At 35.6% G+C, this 19,925-nt stretch overlaps 2 protein-coding genes and 1 long non-coding RNA gene across 3 annotated transcripts; 2 read left to right on the top strand and 1 right to left on the bottom strand.

The window, feature by feature from the left end:
* Positions 1-554: 554 nt before the first annotated feature.
* Positions 555-11,020, top strand: LOC110714865. Its single transcript, XR_002510162.1, has 8 exons — positions 555-1,068; positions 1,395-1,548; positions 1,655-2,806; positions 5,712-6,087; positions 6,333-6,509; positions 8,174-8,286; positions 10,273-10,388; positions 10,580-11,020. It is a non-coding gene; the product is annotated as an uncharacterized LOC110714865 (long non-coding RNA).
* A 1,280-nt stretch (positions 11,021-12,300) lies between these two features.
* LOC110714818 (probable nucleoredoxin 1-2) lies at positions 12,301-13,864 on the bottom strand. Its single transcript, XM_021893369.1, has 2 exons — positions 12,986-13,864; positions 12,301-12,924 (listed from the first exon to the last, which is right to left on the bottom strand). The coding sequence occupies exons 1-2, from the start codon at positions 13,862-13,864 to the stop codon at positions 12,301-12,303; spliced, it is 1,503 nt and encodes a 500-aa protein (XP_021749061.1).
* A 499-nt stretch (positions 13,865-14,363) lies between these two features.
* Positions 14,364-19,319, top strand: LOC110714883. The gene is made up of 4 exons (XM_021893435.1): positions 14,364-14,823; positions 15,070-17,050; positions 17,135-17,489; positions 17,592-19,319. Exons 2-4 carry the CDS (start codon positions 15,071-15,073, stop codon positions 18,134-18,136), a joined length of 2,880 nt encoding a protein of 959 aa, XP_021749127.1. The 5' UTR covers positions 14,364-14,823; position 15,070; the 3' UTR covers positions 18,137-19,319.
* Positions 19,320-19,925: the final 606 nt, after the last annotated feature.

Below are 19,925 nucleotides of genomic sequence, written 5' to 3'. Positions count from 1 at the left end.
CTATTTATTTTGCCTATATCAGATACTCCCAATTCCCAAATGGAAAAAAGGTACCCACCAAATCAAGATATACTAATCTGTTGCAATTTAATAAGGAAAAAGCTAATGAGCGCCCCCGGGCGTTAGATAAGAGAATTAAAATGCAAATATTAGAGTAAAATTAACATTTAATTACACCGAACGACGCGTGATTTTGTCATGAATTCCTAATTTATCGTTATCTAACGCCCCGGGGCGTTCGTTAACAAGATCGATTTAATAATCAGATTATCATTCTTTTTACAGTGACTAGGTTCTCATAAAAACTGTTTTTCATACATTTGACAGGAGAAAATGAAGTCAGCAGAAGATTAGCAAAACTTGGTCTAAAATTCAACTATCAAGTCGTTGAGGAAGCAACAAATTTCTTTTACCCATTGAATAAACTCGGCCAAGGTGGAGCAGGAATACTTGTATTCAAGGAGGATGCTCCAGTTTCCCATTGTGAGAAACAAAATTCTCACGTGACATTTTCGTAAATAAATTAACAACTTTATTTAACTTTATTCAACTGTGAAGCCCACAATAATGAAAAAGTAGTTGATTTATTCACGAAAATGCCCCCATAAAAAACAACTTTCGTTTCTCCCATTGAGAAATAGGGAATTTTCCGTATGCAAGGGGACACTCCCAAATGGTCAAGCAATCGCTGTTAAACGAATGTACGTTTTTCAACACAACACAGTGGGCAAAGGAATTCATCAACGAAGTAAACTTAATCAGAGACATTCAACACAAGAATCTTGTTAAGCTGCTAGGATGTAGCATTGAAGGGTCTGAAAGTCCCCTGGTCTACGAGTTCATGCCTAAGAAGAGCCTTGATCACCATCTCTTTGGTATTGCTTATTTTTTTCCCATCCATATTCCAAATACAGGAACTTGCATGAGATTTTTGGTTCATATATAAATTGTTTATTCTGTAAAAAGGGGGTCAGAATCTGAATTGGAAGCAAAGATTGCAGATTTTGGTTTGGTAAGGTCTATTGCTTCAGGTAGGAGTCATCTGAACACCGGAATTGCTGGAACACTGTAAGTCATCAAAAACCAATCTATTGTGTAATTTTGTTGATTGAAAGTTACTTCCTGCTATAACTCCAAAGGAGCCATTTAATTCACTTGCTGATATATCCGGCTTGGTTTCCTTCTCCTTTTACTGAACTGAAATTGTTTTAACTGATTATAACTGATTTATACCAATAAAAACTTGTTCTTATTGATTCACTAGTGCTTTTTGTTATATGCAATTACTGAGTAAAACTGATTTTTTTACTGAAGTTTTGTTCTAAGTTGGAGAGAATGAGGCCTAAATTCCGCAATTATAAATCTTAAGACATGACTAGCTAGGGATTTTGTAGTGTTGCTGGTGCAGCGGATACATGGCTCCAGAGTATTTGGTTCAAGGACAACTTACTGAGAAAGCAGATGTTTACAGTTTTGGGGTACTTGTTCTCGAGATAATAAGTAGTAGGAAGAACGTTTTCATACAGGATTCACTATCCCTTCTACAATGTATATGCTTCAAATCACCATAAATTGCGTATGATAGTAATGAAACTATTATAATCATCTCTGTTCTTCATCTTGAAAATTGCTGAGACTTCTTGTTGTTTTACAGGTTTGGAATCTCTACAGATTAGACAGACAATATGAATGTGTTGACTCTTACTTGGGTACCGAGTTTCAGGAGGAGGTATTAAAAGTGCTTCAGATAGGTCTTCTCTGCACTCAAGCTTCAGTCCCTTAAAGACCATCCATGGCTCAGGTGGTTGACATGCTAACTAGTGGAAATTGCGAGATACCAACACCGAATCAACCTTTATTCCTCAATACCAATTTGTTTGGAAGTACCGGCCATTTTAGTGGAAAACGTCACATTAGAACTAGCTTAGACTCACTTCCCCTCATTCAAAACCAAGATGAGAAAAGATAAATGCAAGTTTCATATTTGTATACCAAAAGCGTCTGCTGTATTATTCTTAAAGGTGTTACTATTACGAGTATAAGGGACAGTAGTGTTACAGTTTAGGAAAATACAATTCTCTTAAGAACCTTATAAAAATCAAATCCAAGATGTTGTTTATAGAAGGTTTTTAAGAGAATGAAGGTTATTATAGTATACCAAGCTGCAGTTGCATACACTCTAATAAGTTTCATCTTGAATCTTATCCCTTTTAAACTGTTAACCATTCAATTTTCGTCTATTCCTTTGGTAGTTGCATTATCCCTAACCCTTTAAAAAGTGGGAACTTCTCCAAATGAAAGGAATAGTGATATGAGTCACAAGTCAATGAAATTTCACTATTCTTAAGTTGCAAAATGGGAGAGTTTGACCAACTTGCATTTGGGTGCAATTTCATTTAATTTATTGAGTCACCAAATTATACTTTCTCCCTAATTTCCTCCCTTTCCCTTCTTTCATTTGAGTATTCAGCTTTTGATTAAAAAAAAAAAAAACATTCTCTATTTCTCCTCCATTGAAGTTGTACTCTGAGCTTTCTCTACTCCATTGACACAAATACACACATCAAAAGCCAATAAACAAAGAAAGGAAAATCGAAAATCGTTTTGTGTCAAAAATTAGGAAATTTGGATTTTAATACTTTTGCCACGGAACCATTTTGGTTAATATTTGCCAAAATTGGCTCACTTTGGATTTTAATCAAGTAAGAGTTCAACAATGGTGGATTTTCTTGCTTGTATTATTATCATGGGACCGATTATGGCGTGAAGAATTTTAATCCGAAACATTAATTTTATCCGATTTAAGGTTTGGCAATCTTCACAATTCTTAATTTTTATATTATGTAAACCTTAAATTTGAGTTCATGCTTAATATTCATTCATTTTTTTGCCGCTATAATTTAGTAGATAAGAATCGAAATGACACATCTTTTGTTGTTTGTTTTGATTGATTAAGTAATAATGATTTTATAGTATGAAAATGTGTTGTAATTTCGCGGATATTTGATTTTGCGACAAAGGAGTTGTAATCATGCTTGATTTCTTGTGAATTATGTATTTATGTTGTTTGTTTGCTGGATTAGAACACTGAATTGCACTCCCATTACAAAAGGACTTAAATTTAAGATTATTATTATTAGGGTTTATGCAGTTTATGAAGTTAATTGCTAAATTTAGATTGCTATCTTCTCCGAATTATACGGTCAGTACTCGGTTCATCATGTTGGAGTAGTAGTTTAATGTTTTATGTTTTAGTGATGTGGTAAATTGCTTTTCCAATAGAGACTAAGAGAGTTGGATAAGTAGCAAGATGATACTGTCGCTTAATGAATCCTCATTGTAAAGATATGGATGTCATTGTTGATGGCAACTTAATGCTTTTCACCGTAGTATAACTGTATAAGGGCCTTTGTTTGAGTTCCTTAGAGATGAGCGATGATATTCTTGGTAAATTGCAAAACTTCTCACTTAAATCAATCCCTTGACCGTTGATCACCCATTAAAAACAGATGGATATGGATCCACAATCCACCAGCTTTGCTAGAAATAATCAAACTAATTTCACTCAAAAGTTAAACTGTAGAGTTTGAGGTTTTGGCAATCAAAATTGACAGCATCAGTTCTGTAATCCAAACACAGGATGTAGAGAGGAAGAAAATTTTAATTTAAGCACTCTTTCCTCAGACAAATTTAACCTAAGTGTAGAAAGCTGGTTAATGCTGAGAAGTTTATCTATTGATTTAGTCATTAAGACATATACCTGGACACATATTATATTCACACTCTCCCTTTTGTTTTGAGTAGGATTTATAGTTATTGATAAGACTTTAAGGGAATAATGCTGACTACATACTCCAAACTTAATTGACACGTTCCTGTGTAATCAACTGCCAAGGGATGATTATTGTATGATCTATATTTAATTGTACTTTTCATTTATCCCAAGTATCCTTGTTGAGTTTGACATTGATATGAGCACTTGTCATACCATGCCCGTCTAAGGTCTAACATGAGTATCCAAGTAGTTCAAGTAACGTTAAACACAATATCAGTAGACTAAATGCATACAGGAATGAAACGGATCTTAGACGCAATCCAAGGATGAAATGGACATGTGCAGTTGGGCTAGGATTTCATAGATGTGTTGTTGAGCATAATTAGCTACAAATAAAACAAGATGAAGATGATTAAGAAATAGTTTGACAAGTAACCAAAGTAATATATACGTTAAGCAGTCTAATATAATAATTGGATTGATGTGGGCAGGTGGCACTTTGATAAAAGTCAAAAGATAATATCAAAATTGCAATGTATCTGAGCTAAGCTTTTGAGATTCTAAATTGAGAAGATATTAACAAGCTTTCAGCCGAGTTATTTAGACAAACTCATCTTGATTGGTGACTGAATTGAATGATGTGAAGTATGTTATAGTGAATTTGTGATTTGTTGAGAGCATGGGATGTTGATGTTCGATTTTGTGAGCTTGAAATTCGAATTGTTGTTGCTACTTTCGATTGATATGCAAAACTGTGGCACTTGTAAAATGAAATCTGGAAACTGGAAACGATACGAAATAAGTTTGTATGACAACTTGAACCCTGAAATCAAAATCTGATACATTAGAGGTTCCTAAAATAAGAAAAAAAAAAAAGTTACATTGAAGTCTTGGAAAACCCCGTATGTTTCTCTTAAATATATCTTTCCTTAACTTTGGTTTTCTCTGTTGGGAGAAAAGCATCTACAGGCTAACTAATTTAGGAATTCTTATAATGCGACATCTACACGTTAAGAACTCATTAACAAACTTCTTGATATGGTGTGTGAGCTTCATTTTGCATTTTGTGGTTGGAAGAAAAAAAACCAGTTTAATTATGAGGTATGCATATTTCAATTACATTACCCCTCTGTTTTGATGATTTATAGACAACTTTTATTATTAAGATGAAGCATGTTTTATTATCTACAATTATTCTAAAAGTTTATATTGAGATAAATATTATCAATCTCATATAACTGATTTTCTTTGTGTATAAATCACATACATTATTCTAAGAGAAGCATATAGATAGTGTGAAAGTACAATGTTGCTTATTTTGCTAGCTTTTTGTAATATTACGATCATTGGTTTGGGCATTTATAGAATTAAGTTTTGAGCTTTTGAATTGTTGATTTGCTGAATTTTTAATGTCATAGGTTTAGTTTTAGTTAATGGCATTTGGCAAAATTGGATTTAAATAAGTATGGAAGCCATCGATTTATATTTACCCAGTATAAATTTGTCAACTTTACTAGCTAAAAATGCATTTCGAAGCCTAAATTTGAGACCTTTTGATCCATTATTGCTTAGGAAGTCTAAAATAGTAAAATGTGTTGGAATGGTATGCAAGGCTTACAAAATATTGCACATATGAGAACAATAAGTTGGGTTGATTGTGTGTTGTGGATTATGAATTGGTTCTATGGATGACGAATCAACTTCTGGCAAATGAGGGGTCTATGGATGACGGATCAAATCTGGTGAACAATAAATTGCTGGATTTTTCTTTTTGATTGTTGTTTTTATAGGAAGTTAATTTATTTAATCAATGTTATTTTGTGCTGAGTTTGAGTTATTTTGATGATGTTATTAGAATTAATAGTATGTATATTGCTCATTTATTTTGGAATTGATGTTTGTGTCATTGATGTGATTTGTTGTTTGGGTTATACAGCAAGTGAGAACGGACAAATGCTGGAGGAGGAGAATAAGAATGCTTTGGTGGATTCCAAAACCGAGGTAGCTGTTCAGAGTATTGAAGCGTCTGTTGATGATCAGGTGGTGAGGAAGGCAATAAAGAGGTGGTTCCTCAAGAAGTCACGAGGTTACTGAAACTGAACCTGTGTGGTTACTGAGGATGAGGAGAAAATTGATTCCAAATATGGTGATTCGGAAGAGAAGGATGCTGAGATACCTTCATCTTATAATGCTCCATTGGAAGGTGTGGAAACGACTGCCTATGAAGGTGCAGAACAAGGTGATGTTGCGACTGAGCAGCAATATCCTGATTCTGGAGCATGACTCGGAGGATTGAGATTCCGAATTATAAGGTGACTTTGAGTAGCTTTTCTTTGTAGCATTTATTACTTACTCCGTATTATTTGACTGGAATGAGTGATCATGTTTTAGTATTACTGGAATGAGGTTGGTCATTAATTCATTATTTCTTAATTTTACCTAAAAGAGTATTCAACTTTGATAGGATTAATTGAGAGTAGTTATTTGTTCACAAAACAAAAAAAAAAGAAAAAAAAGAGTAGTTAACTTGCTGATGAATTTCATTGCAATGTTTCAGGTTGGAGTTCTCATAGGACAACATGGAGATATGATAAAGTATCTACAGTTGTATTCAGGGGCCAGGATTCAAATCACAAGATATGCAGAAGCTGATCCACGATCTGCAACTAGGCCGGTTGAACTTGAGGGGACACTTCAAAGTTTAAACTAGGCTGAGAGTCTGATAAAGGATGAGGTACGGTCGTTGCAAAGATTATTATGTTTTCCTTTGTTTTTTTTAGAGGTTTTATTGATCAATTAAGCTTTTTAATGAAAAGCATGGTAAAATTTCCTGTAATCTAGCAGTTTGTGTGAGTTCAAAGTTGGATCTGTAGAAAATTGCATTTAGTCATGATAATACATCACTTACACTGGCATTATTATATTCAAAGAAAGCCCAATCTTTAGACTGGATAAGGATGCTGTACTGGCTGAGCTGTAATATGATAAGTGATGACCACTGACTGCTGTCCAGTATAGCGGAGACATTTTCGCAAGACTTTGAATTTTGTCCATCTAAAGCCAGAGGAATAGTTGATCCTCACTCCTCACCTGTTGGAAATTGACAATAAATGAAAGTTTCAGACTAATTGTAGTGTGTGCATATGTCTAATTGCTATGGGTCCCCTCCATGCGCTCCCTCTCATATTTGTAGGTTTTTTTTTTTTTTTTTATAACTCCTTTTATATATATATATATATATATATATATATAGGGGAAGACTCTCGTGAGAAATTTTCTTATGTGAGAACACTCTTTATGTTCTAAATTTTTACTCGTATGTTCTAAATTTTAAATCTGATGTTCTAAACTTTTCCTTAGGTATTCTAAATTAAATCAAATGTTCTAATTTAGTACTCACATGTTCTAAACCATAAATTAGTTACGTTCGATGTCATAAATTTTAAATAACTTGTTCCAAAATTTTAACTTGTATGTTCTAAATTTTAAAACGTGTGTTTTAAGATTTTTAATTATATGTTCCAGATTTTAAATTGTATGTTCTATTTTTTTACTCGTATGTTGTAAATTATTTACTCACACTTTCTATATTCTATATCAGTTTGTTCTAAATTTTTATTCACATGTTCATAATCTTAAATCATATGTCTAAATTTTACTCATGTGTTTAAAATTTCATAAAGCAAATTTTATAAATTTTCAATCACTTGTTCTAATTCTTAAATCAGATGTTCTAAACATATTACTCACACAAATGTTCTAAATTATTACTCATATGTTCAAAATTTTAATTTGAGTCACATGTTCTAAATTTCAACTCGCATGTTCTAAATTTTAATTCACATGTTCTAAATTTTTACTCACATGTTCTAAATTTTAAATCAGTTCTCATATAAGTATGAATTCTCACATATGGACCTATTCTCACCAGATCCCTCCCCTATATATATATATATATATATATATATATATTGCAAGTTGACGCTGGAGGCTCACCATCCCTTGTGGTTAGGGGTTTTACTACTGCTATTACTTCTCGATCATTAGAAAATAAGATACCTGTTCCCGCTGAAGAAGTAATTTAAGCTTTACACTCCCCCCCCCCCCCCCCGAGTAATTCTTAATTGTATAACTACTTTAAAATGAATAATCTATGTAAAAGAAATTCAATTTTGAGTAGTCGAAACTCAAAAGCTAAGATTGGGAGATGGTAGCCTGTGAAATCTATGTAAATATCAAAATTACGTAAATCATAATGGCAAACATATTCATTGTGCACTGCAGGGATATAAATATTATTTCTTGCTACTTTGTCCTTTTCTTCTTTGCCCCATGTTCCTTTCTCTCTCCTTTATGTTTTCATCTCAATCCCTAACTTTCCAAAATTGCTGATTTCAGTCTAAAATCCATTGAAGAATCTGAATTTTGGGAGAAAATGGTTACCAAGTATGACTTGGCAGAAACGAAGTGATTAGAGAGTCTCAATTACCAAGAAGTGGTTATTCTTACAGGTCAGGGTTCTCTACTTCTAACTCTTGCTTAATTGTTTGCAGTTTTACATTTGCTTTGAAATAACAGATACTAGCGTCTATTAAGTTTCATTCATTCTATTTCCTGTTCCATTTGATTATTTGAAGGTTTTTTAAAAAAAATATACTACTACTGGGGTGTAATTAGTTTAAATTAGCGCTTTGTAAAAACATAAGAAGTGCATATCATATTTTTTTGGACTTTCTCCATTGTTCTGAATGGTGTAGAGTGTAGGTCTTGTATGGCTATATGATTCTTTCGCTCTTTCTTTGTCTCTATCTCTATATGGGGCTAATTGCACCTTGTTTTGTTTGTCCTTTTGTTTGGGGGGGGGGGGGGGAACTTATTTTAAGTTGTTCTGTATTTTCGGGATGTTAAGCGCTCGAGTAACCTGAAAATCTTGATTTTCTAGAAAATAGGTAGATTGGTTGTTTGCTGATTGCTTTTTATTATTCATCCTTTGAAAATTTTATTCATTTTTGCTCAACGGTTGAAAGTTAACAGATTTGGAGAAAGGGATATGCATTTAACAGACAAGCTGAATTTGGTGTAGAATGAAATTGGAATATAAATTAAGGTCAGATTTGTGTCTCTGGAGCTATATGTCAATATAATTATCAGGAAAGTACAGAACCAGATGTGATTGATATAATTATAGTTGGTTAGCTTTTGATTCAAGGAGTTCGGTTTTCAATAAATATACAAGTTTAAGGATCTCTTGGGAATGTCAGCTTTTTATTCAAGAAGTTTTGTTTTAGTAAACATTATGACGTGTTTGGTGATTTTATCAGAACTTTTGATGATTTTTATGGAGGAATTAGGGTTGATGTTTCAGCTGTGACTTTTAGTTACATAGATTTTGCTCCATCCAACCCCACTTCACATTGGAATGGAGGAATTCTTTTAGAGAGAGAGAGAGAGAGAGGGAGAGGGAGAGGGAGAGGGAGAGGGAGAGAGAGAGGGGGAGAGGGAGAGGGAGAGAGAGAGAGAGAGAGAGAGGGGGGGAGGGAGGGAAGGAGGGAGAGAGGGAGAGAGAGAGAGGGAGAGAGAGAGGGAGAGAGAGGGAGAGGGAGAGAGGGAGGGAGGGAGGGAGGGAGAGAGAGAGAGAGAGAGAGACTAGCTCTTTGATTTGATCCTCTTGCAGCACCCTGTTAATTGCTTGTTGCGAGTCAAAGCAAATTTGGATGGTGGACTAGCCATTTGATTCAATAATAGAAAGCCCAATACGAATTGCCTTTAGCTCTCCCTAAATTTGGATGATGGAGACCAAGACTTTTGTTGGTAACAAAAGATCCAGCTACCATTTGAGTCACACATAATCCCTAAGGAGACATCACATATCAGTTTCCACCGGTCCTGCCTTGGTTGTGACCAAGATAGAGATGAGCTAAGGTTGGTATTTGGGAGGGGTAGGTTGTCATCCCTTGAAGTGTGGAATTCCCAAGCTTTAGCTTCAAGGATGAACTTATCTTGCGGTTTTTAAGATTGGTAGAAAATTTCTTCATTTCTATTAATCTAGAGTTTCCATATAATTAAAGAGAGGGAAATCAAGCAATCAGAAGGGGTCACTATTGTTGAAAGTCCGCTCCCCCCCCCCCCCCCCCCTCTTCTTACACACACACCTAAATAAGTAAAAGGAAAAGAAAATTAAGGAAGATCTTTAGTGATTTGTAAAGGTTTTAATTCCAAATAAAGATTTGAGAGTCGCTGGTGTTTTACTATCCTAACACAGGTTCTTAAATTCACACTTTGTATAGTGTTATTTTTGGTCAATCTTACCATCTTTATCCGCAATAAGCCATATTTATTTGATCATTCAAGTTAACCAACTATATTTGCTAATTTGCTTCGGAGTGTGAGGATTTAGGTATATATTAAAATGTAAATGGGTTAACTTAGAAAATTGAATTCAGTGATTATTGTGTTGCTGCTATTATAGTTTACATTTTTTTTCTTTTCTGAAACAGTTATTGTCAAGTATGTAGCAATTATTTGATGGCCAGTATTTCTTATTGCCTAAAAAGTTTTTCCAGAAAGTTTTGATAACTTGGGGTCCACACGCTTGACATTGCATCATAATATGGTAATGTCTCTAGATTTCTACATAACTTTGTGCATCTGTAAATGATCCTACTGCTACAAACTTTATTGAATTTCAGTCCTACACTTCAGCAACTTTTCATTGTTAAATTTAACACTGAAACTTTCAGCATATTGTAGTGTTTTCTTTAATTTTTGTTGTTGATCTTTTGTTTGGTTTTCTACATATAACAGCGGAAGCAAAGAGAATTAAGAAGTGGAGATGTCGTGTTTTTGCACTACAAGAAGCACTTGATAAGTTGCTAGAGCTCTGGTTGAAACAGCCATCCTAGGATGGAAAATGCAGTACCTAACTTTTAAGATATAAGATTGTGCTTTAGTTTGTCTCTTCCTTTACTCAGACACAAACCTATCTTCTGATTTTTCTTTCAAAGAGAAATAACATCCAATTTCAGTAGAGTGATCTCGAAGCAGGGGCTAACAAAGAGCATGTTAATTGCTAATGGCTTGTATAGTACACAATAATCTCTTTAGGAAGATAAGTCAATTACTTTTGACAAATTTATATCATATAATCAACATGGATGTCTTGGCTTTTTTCATATAGATAAACTAGGTAACACAACTAAATGGAGGGACACTATGCTATCGTTTATATAGTGCTTCTATTTTCAAGGTTAACTTGTCTTCGCAATATAGTTCTATACTACTTCCCGAATATGTATTTCTACTATCTGATTATGCCTACTTTATTAAGAAATAAATACAATTATTTCCATTTACGTACCCTCATGACATTACATATCTTTAAAAAAAAAAATTGAAATCATGACAAATTACTTTTTTTTTTAAAAATATCATGACAAATTACTTTACACATGACAATACAAAGAATACATACACTTGCTATAATGTATTTATCTTAAACTCATTATAAGAATAATAAATATTTAAGTCAATAATTTGATAAAAATTCACACGCTGAACATGGAAATTATAACGGTAACAATTTTTATTTCCTTTCCCATAATACCCCTCGCAATTTTTATTTCCTTTATAAAATAAAAACTATACAATATAGTTCAATAACTTACCTATTACGATGAAGCGAGTATTCGTTTCAGAAAATCAAACGATTAAAATATATGATAATACAACCAAAGCAAGAAAAAACGCAGAACTAGACTAGTGACGGAAAAAGTATAAACAGCTAACAAGTTAGAAACCCGTTGCCCAAAAAAATAAGAAAAAGAAAAGCAAATTAGATATATAACAGGAAGGGGTTGATGAGGAATGAAAAAATATCGGCACTTTTATATTTCATATGGTGTTAGATATCTAACTGCTAGATCTCTAGCTCGACTACATACAACAAATTAAATATTCTTATACAGTAGCTCATAAACAAAGTATAAATCATTAGTTGTGAGTTCAGTGTACACACTAGAACAGTCCTGTATTTACAACCGCCTCTTCATTGAAGATCCTTTGAAGAAACACTTCAACATGTCTATCTAAAACTATATAATAATAAAAGGTCGTAAAGAATAGGGCATAAACAAGCAAAGAGATATGTCAACCATACATAATGTAAATAATACAGGAAATAGTCCTAAATCAGCAGATATGTAAATTGCTAAATGCATACAGAGGGGGTGAGTTATTTGCTAAGCTGCTCATTACTTTGGTTAATCCTGGCAGCTGCCACCACAGAAGCCGCAACTCCACCAGGTTATGTGCTTATGTTATAGGGTTGTGACTGAGTTTAGCACCAATCACACCAAATGGAAGTGAAGAGAAAAACATAATAGAGAAAATATAATAGAGAAAAACAATGCAAATGGAAGTGAAGAGGAAACCCATCATCTGCTTAAAAATCTGATAAATTCTAAAAAAAAACTAAAACCAACATCCAAAAATCTAAGGTTTGAATGGATTAGCCACGTACTGCTCACCTATACATACATATCATCATCAAAGGCGTCAACATAAAAAGAAGATTTGATGTCACTAACGACCTCATCACACAGGCGGCCATCATCACATGGAAAACCATCAGGTCCGTATGAATCAAGAATGGCTTCTGCTCTTGATGAAATAATCTTGCCATCTTTACCAAATGCAAACGCAATAGGCCAACAATTGTTCAACTTGTGCAATAAAAAATCTACGTGTTCGGGGTCAAAAGGGCATGTTAGCCAAGGGATTGGAAGTTGTTTATAATCATCCTTGTCCTTCGGGTGTTTAGATAAGTTAACAAATACCACTTCTAGATCAGGATATGTAGCTCTCTTAGTACGGTTATACCACTCATAGATCATCGGAGGATCGATCTCAAAACAAAGGAGAACAGTCTTACCTCGCAGTTCTGCCACTGGCACTTTCTCAACATTCTCAACATTATTACTATTGATATTCCTACGAAGTATATAATCCTGTGGCCCGTAAACCAGGAAAGACTCTAAGGTGAATGCACTTAGCTCTTCCAATAATCTCAGAACAACAGCCTTCCGAGTGAAGGGGTATCCAAACATACCATACAACTCAATAACACGTTTTCCATGGAGTTCAGGAAAATTCTGACGAGGATCGAGGATGATTAGCTGATACATTCAGCTGGTGTAACACATAATTGATTGCCTCCTGGAACAACTGTGGATTCACACTCGAATCCTTGCGGATGGGTATGTAGACCAAGACAATCTCAAACTCCAGATTTCGAGCTTTACATTCTTGATGAATCAGACTGAGTGTCCGAATGAAGCCTCCATCATAGCAAAGGTACAAGCCCACAAGCTTCTCTTTCAGTTTCGAAATGGACACCTTCTCTACGTCTCCAACCCCAACCCCAACACCTAACCCTTTAGGACTAATCTTGTAAACAAAATCAGAGGGCTTGCAATCCAAAAGTGCATCAAGCTGGAAACGAGTTTCGTGCCAAGGAACCCACAAATTATTAAGACCCAAAAATCCCCGATAATTTTGAAATATTGATTGGTGCAACACAACCTTTTGAGTCGTATCAACAAGCAGAGCCATTGCGTCAGAAACAAGTCCAAGGGACTTGCATACATAGTCACGACGCAACGTGTCAGAGAACGGGATTGCAAGGCAGGAGGAAGCTGGGAAGCCTGATAAGAAGTGGTTAAATGCATCCTCATCATCAATCCAATTATTTCTCATTTTTAACACCATAACTATCTCATAATTATTTTTCCCAAAAATCCTAGAACAAGAAGTCGGTATCCCTTGGATCTGGCTTGCCTCACTTGAAAGCCAGAAAACCGGCACAAAAACACAACAAACTGCGATGTTCTTTCCCTTAAGACTATCAACTGGAACCACTTCGCCATTAGTCCGGACCAGGTCACAACCCGAAATCAACGACATAACATCAAAACCCTTGCCTTCCTCAATACTTTTTTTGTTTGTGGAATCAGGATGATATTCCGGAATCTGACTCCTTAGAAAATCTTTGACAGAATAATGATTTTCATAACACCACAAATAACCTCCCATCTCAAAACGATCACGTTTTGTTAATGCAAAAGGAGATTTAATTTTTAAACGATCTGCATTTAAGTGTAGATAGGCGTTGTAAAGATCCTCTTCAGTAAGTTGTTTATGAATAGCCTTGATTTCTTCCCTATATTCAAATGGAATCTTAAGAGGAGACAGTATACATCTTTTGGACCTCTCATCTTGTTCGTGTTTAAATGTTAATGCCGTACATCTACACCAAGACGACGGAATACCAGGAAACCAGAATTTCTTCCCAATTTTAAAACTTGGCCTAAACGTTATAATTCCAATTCACAACAAATACGATAATAAGTATAAAATATTCACTATAAACAAAATTCGTGGAGATTGTGGTGGACTTGTAGAGGAGCGGATTGATGTATCCGATGATATTTAGGATGGGGTTTTATAGTGGTTTTGAAGCAGTAGCACTAGCAGGGGAAAGGTAGAGATATGTGAGAAAGATATTGGGTTTTATATCAGTAAAAAAAATTAGGGTTTTTCTAAGCTATACCCCTCAGGTTTCTTGAATTCTCAGCTGTACCCTGCTTTTTGAAAATTCCCAGCTGTACCCTCCACCTCACATTTTGTAACGTACAGTAACCAATACGTATTCTAGACTTAACAGATGTAGGGGATGGTTAACGGCGTTTATTAAAAAAAAAAAACTTATAAAAAAAATATGTAAAAAAAAACCCAATTAAAAACCCTTTCAAATTCTCGTATCTTGATCAAACTCTCACCTCACTCTGTTCTTAGGTCATCTGAGACGATCATCCGAAAACCAAAAACCCTTGATTTTTCCACTTATTTTCATAATCAAAGGTGGCGCTTTTCATCGGGTTTCTACAATTGTGTTTCAAGGTTGAAGTAGCTGGTCGAATTTAGAGTAAGAGAAGAGTGGGTAGGTGCAGTTCATGTTCATCAAGCAAAAACCAAAACTTTCGAGTCATAAGGTCAGTGTAATCTTAAATTATGTTCTTTTAATTGAATATGTGTTGATTATTTGGCCGAAATTCAGTTTACACAATTGGGGTTAGGGTTTGATTAAATTTTGGTAGAAATTCTAGGGTTTTGATTGATTTATTTTGTTGTATATTTGTGCTTATGTTTTGGGCTTAAATTCTTGTGAAATGCATGTGTTCTGGTTGTGTAAGATGATTGTGTCGTATTTAATTTGCAATTGGTTTGTATAATTGCAGAATGGGTGAAAGGTTGTTGAAATTGAATTTTCTGGGTAAAACTGTTGATATTAAGGTTGATGATGTTGATCGGTGCTTGCTTATAGATGTTATTAATGAAATGGTTGATAAATTTAACTCTAGAGGGTATGAACTTCCCAAATATCCTGTGCTAAGTTATTGTACTGCACAAAAAAGCCATGCATTAACTGATGATAAAACACTAATGAAAATGTTTGAGGTAGTTGAAGGAGCTACTATATATATATGGATTGGGTGTTCAAACAAAGCCAATTTCATATGGACATTAGCTGAGAAGGTTAGGTTGGGTAAAACCAGTGAGAATGTTGTTGAACCTGGAGCATCAAAACCCCCATTAGCTAAGCTACCTCCTAAAAGGGCCAAGCCCAATGCTTTCAAAATGGCCCAAATTTCAGATTCTCATAACACACCAGAGTCCCCACCACATGTTGATTTGTCCCTTAACAGTCCAGTGAGGAAAAGCCCAAGAATGAGTTCTCCTAAGTCAGCTGAACCACCCTTACTCAAATCTCCTGCCCAATCCCAATTAAGTTCAACTTTTACAAGCCCAAGAAGAAGCCCAAGGTTCATCCAACCTTTAAACAACCATCCAATTTCAGTTTTGACCCAAACAAATTCTACTTTGACCCAAACTGACCCTATTCAGTCCCAAACTCCCACCTTACAGTCTCAAAGTAACCCAGTTTCAAAAAACACACTTCTAAAGCCTGTCCCATTCCCACATGGTAAAAAGGTCCCTAAGTCAACACTAAAATGGAAGGGTTTGTGGGTGCCCCCTGTTCATACACAAGGTACCAGCAATGTTTCTGAGATGAATGTGTCAATAAGGTCAACTAGAAAGAGGTGTAGGACAAGGGTTGAAACTGAAAATTGTGAAATGGGTAATGAAGGTATTGGTGGTTTACATATCAGTGACTCTGATTCTGATGGTGAATATGAACCTGAAGGTGCTGATGAAGGACAGTCTGAAAGTGATGACAGTATGGACTATGAGGAGGGTGACATTAATGACCTTCTGAATCAGAATTATGTGGATGGTGGGTGGGAACTATTTAGGACAAATGAATGGGTTTGTGATGATGAGTCATACATGAATAGGTTGTATATGAATGGAGAAGTATTTGAGGAAACAGAGTTTGGTAATATTAAGTTGAAGCCTTGGCAGTTGTTTGTAGACAAGGATCAGTTTAGGGATGTGTTGAGAGATTTCTGTATACAGGAGGGATTTTCCTTAGTTGTAAGAAGGGCAGACAACTTCAGATACACTGCAGAGTGTGCAGATGAAAGGTGTAAATGGAGGATTCATGCTGCAAGGTTAGCTAATAATCACACATGGGCTATAAAAAAGATCAGGAAAGGTCATTCATGTGATTTGAATCTTGTTAATAACCCCATGTGCAATTGTGAATGGGCTGCAAGTAAACTACTTGAGGATATTAGAGCTAACCCTGATATTAAGGGAAAGACTTTAAATTCCTTGTTGTGGGAGAGGTATGGGCTTACTATGGCCACCTCTACTCTTTATAGAATGAAAGGGTTAGCAATGAAGGTAATACAGGGGGGGCATGATGAATCATACAATGAGTTGCCCAAGTACTGTGAGCTGTTGAAGGGAGCTAACCCAGGTTCTGTTGCTTTTTGCTGTTGGAAAACTATCCATGAGCCTGAGAGGGCTTTGCAATTCTCATCCATTTTTATCAGCTTTGCTGCACAATTTAGGGGATTGATAAGTGGTTGCAGGGGGTTAGTAGGTGTAGATGGGTGTCATTTAAAAGGAAACTATGGTGGCATATTGTTGTCTGCTGTTTCCCTAGATGGGAACAATGAGATCTTTCCTGTGGCTATAGCTGTTGTGGACTCTGAAAACAAGACCAGTTGGACCTGGTTCTTCCACCACTTGAAACAAATTTTGACAGCAGAAGGGAGAACTGACTGGACTATCATGAGTGATAGACAGAAGGTGACATACACTCACTTTACAACCACACTTAGCTTGTGTTTATGTTGTAGTTTATTTAATTAACTTCATGCCTTGGTTTTGCAGGGAGTGGACCCATCTTTGGATGCTGTGTGGCCTAAGGTGCCAAGGAGATATTGTGCAAGACACCTCTGCAAAAACTTCAAGAAAGACTACCCTGGCTTATTAATGCATAAGCTTTTTTGGACAGTCACCAATGCTTACTCTGAGTACACTTTTAGGAAGGCTTTGATTCAATTACAGAAGCATGCTGGGTTAGGGGCAGTGAAGTGGTTTCAAGAAGTTGGACCACTTGACAGGTGGACCAGATGGAAGTTTGACCCCAGTTTGAAAAGTGATGAGAACACAAATAATTTTGTGGAAAGTTTTAATAGTACAATTGGAGTGGATAGAACTTATCCTATTTTAACATTACTGGAAGGTAATAACTGTTGTACTTGACTTTTTATTTTAGGAGACTTTCAAATGCATATTCTTATGTAACTTGTTATTTTTGTTACTTGTTCTTTTGTTATGTTTTTAGGAGTGAGAAGAATAGCCATGGTCAAACATGCTACCAGGCAGCAGCTTGCAGACCAGTGGGAAGATGGCATATGTCCAAGCATTAGGCAAAGACTGAGGGTTCTGACTAAGGATAGTAGGGTCTGCCAAGCTTACCCTTCTGGCAGAGGCAATTATGAGATACATGATGGAAGAGCTAAGCTACCAGTTTCCATTGCTGCAAGAAAATGTGTATGTGGGAGATGGCAATTGAGTGGCATCCCATGTAAGCATGGAATCAAAGCCATATTACATGAAGGAAAAGACCCAGTTAACTATGTGAGTGACTGGTTCACTTTAGCCAGGTATAGACAAGCTTATAGTGGCAACATCTCACCTATTCCTGATCCAGACCAATGGACACACATTGAAGGTGTACCTATTCTAATCCCTCCAACAATGAAGAGAAGCATAGGAAGACCTTCAAGAAATAGGAGGAGAGAGGAAGGGGAGCAAAGAAAAGGAAAAAGGAGTGCAACTGTCCAATGCAGCAACTGCAAAGCATTTGGACACAACACTCAAACTTGAAAGGGTGGTCCTACTGCCAGGGAGGTTGCAGAACAGCAAGGAAAGACAATGCCAAAAAAGACTGACTACAAGGGAAAGAAAGCTCAGAAAGCACAAGCACAGGCCAACAATGATCTTGATTTTGCACTAATTGAAAGGATGATTCAGGCTGGATGTGATGCAGGAAATGGAGGTACAACAAACAACAATCATTATCAGCAATGTGGTTCATCTTCCCAACCAGTAGGTGCATCTGTCAGTCAACCATCAGTTGCATCTGTCACTCAACCATCAGTCAACAACCAAAGGGTCACATCTCCAAAACAAGCCAAGATATTGAAGAGGCTTGAATCACTTCAGTAATTACTGCAGTTCAGTCTTATATTTGAAGAGGCAAGAATGATGTATTTTGGGCAAAGATGGATGTAATGAACTGTTAGGATAAGGCAGGCTGTATTTTTTTTTTTGGGAAAACATGTAATTTTTTGGCTATCAAATTGTAAACCTGTAACCAGGCTATTTTTTGGGGTCGTAATTGTTTTTTAGTCACAAACATGAACTGATTACTTTTGCTATATCATTATATATGACCTGATTTCAGTTCCTTAATAGTATGTCATTTGTGTAGTTTTATTTGCAAAGTATCAACTTAAATTGCAAAGTATCAACTTAAATTAATGCAGAAATTTATATATAGACTGAGAATTCAAGTTTATTAATATGCCAAAAGGATCAGTCAACAAGATACCATACATATCAACTAATAACAACCCCAATTAAAGAGCAAACCTTTACATTTTCATTACAATAACAGCCAACACAAACATAATCACCCCAATTTTAATCAACCCCAATTTGAAGGCACCCTCAGTAACTTTTTTCCTTAAATCCGCTATTTCATGCTTCAACTCCATTATCGCAACAATGTCAGATCTACCACCCACACCTTGTGGGGCACGCTGTCCTCTCCAAATCATGGTTTCAGGCCCCCCCATTTGAAAAATCTGCAAAAATCGCACCTCCAATACGCCTTCCTAGGGTTCCTTGTTGAAGTAGAAACGTGCAACTTGCAATCCAAAGGAGGCCTACAATTGCATTTGGGGCTGATAAAATCCCATTCACTGGTTGATATAAATGAACACCTAGAGTTCGCCATTAATTACAAGAAAAATGGTGAAGAGGGAAGGAGTACAGAAGAAATGAATTAAGGAAGATCCTTATATAAACCCTAACAATTTTGGGCGGGAAAAAAAGCCTCTATACTAAAGTCATTAACTGTTCACAACACTCCTAACGACGAGTTAACGTATTGGTTATTGTACGTTACAAAATGTAAGGTGGAGGGTACAGCTGGGAATTTTCAAAAAGCATGGGTACAGTTGAGAATTCAAAGAACCTGAGGGGTATAGCTTAGAAAAACCCAAAAAAATAAATAAAAGTTACTCTACTAGTTATTTTAGAATTAAATAAAAGTTATCTAAATGTAAAAGAAAGAAAGTTACTCTGGTTTAAATAAAAGTGACCTTAATTAAGGATAAATTGACCCTACTCAAGGGCAAAAGTGACCTAATTAAGGACCAAATAGACCCTAATCAAAACAAAAGTGACCCTAATTAAAGACCAAATAGACCCTATTTTAGAGCAAAAGTGACCCTACTCAAGGGCAAAAGTGACCCTAGTTATGGACCAAAGTGACCCTAATCAAGAGCAAAAGTGATCCTAATCAAAACAAAAGTTACCCTAATTAAGGATAAAGTGGCCCTATTTCAAAGCAAAAGTGACCTTAATCAAGGACCAAAGTGACCTTACT

The sequence above is a fragment of the Chenopodium quinoa genome, unplaced genomic scaffold, assembly GCF_001683475.1.
Source record: "Chenopodium quinoa cultivar QQ74 unplaced genomic scaffold, ASM168347v1, whole genome shotgun sequence".
NCBI classification, from domain to species: Eukaryota; Viridiplantae; Streptophyta; class Magnoliopsida; order Caryophyllales; family Amaranthaceae; genus Chenopodium; species Chenopodium quinoa.
The sequence above is the reverse complement of the archived record's forward strand: the minus strand, read 5'-3'. Positions and strand labels throughout refer to the sequence as shown.

Coding starts and splice junctions, on each gene's coding strand:
- LOC110714818 (XM_021893369.1), bottom strand. CDS start 13,864: ATGGGAGGTTATTTGTGGTGTTATGAAAATCATTATTCTGTCAAAGAT. Junction 12,925..12,985: donor ATCCACAGTTGTTCCAGGAG/GCAATCAATTAT, acceptor GATCCTCGTCAG/AATTTTCCTGAACTCCATGG.
- LOC110714883 (XM_021893435.1), top strand. CDS start 15,071: ATGGGTGAAAGGTTGTTGAAATTGAATTTTCTGGGTAAAACTGTTGAT. Junction 17,051..17,134: donor TCATGAGTGATAGACAGAAG/GTGACATACACT, acceptor TTGGTTTTGCAG/GGAGTGGACCCATCTTTGGA. Junction 17,490..17,591: donor TATTTTAACATTACTGGAAG/GTAATAACTGTT, acceptor TTATGTTTTTAG/GAGTGAGAAGAATAGCCATG.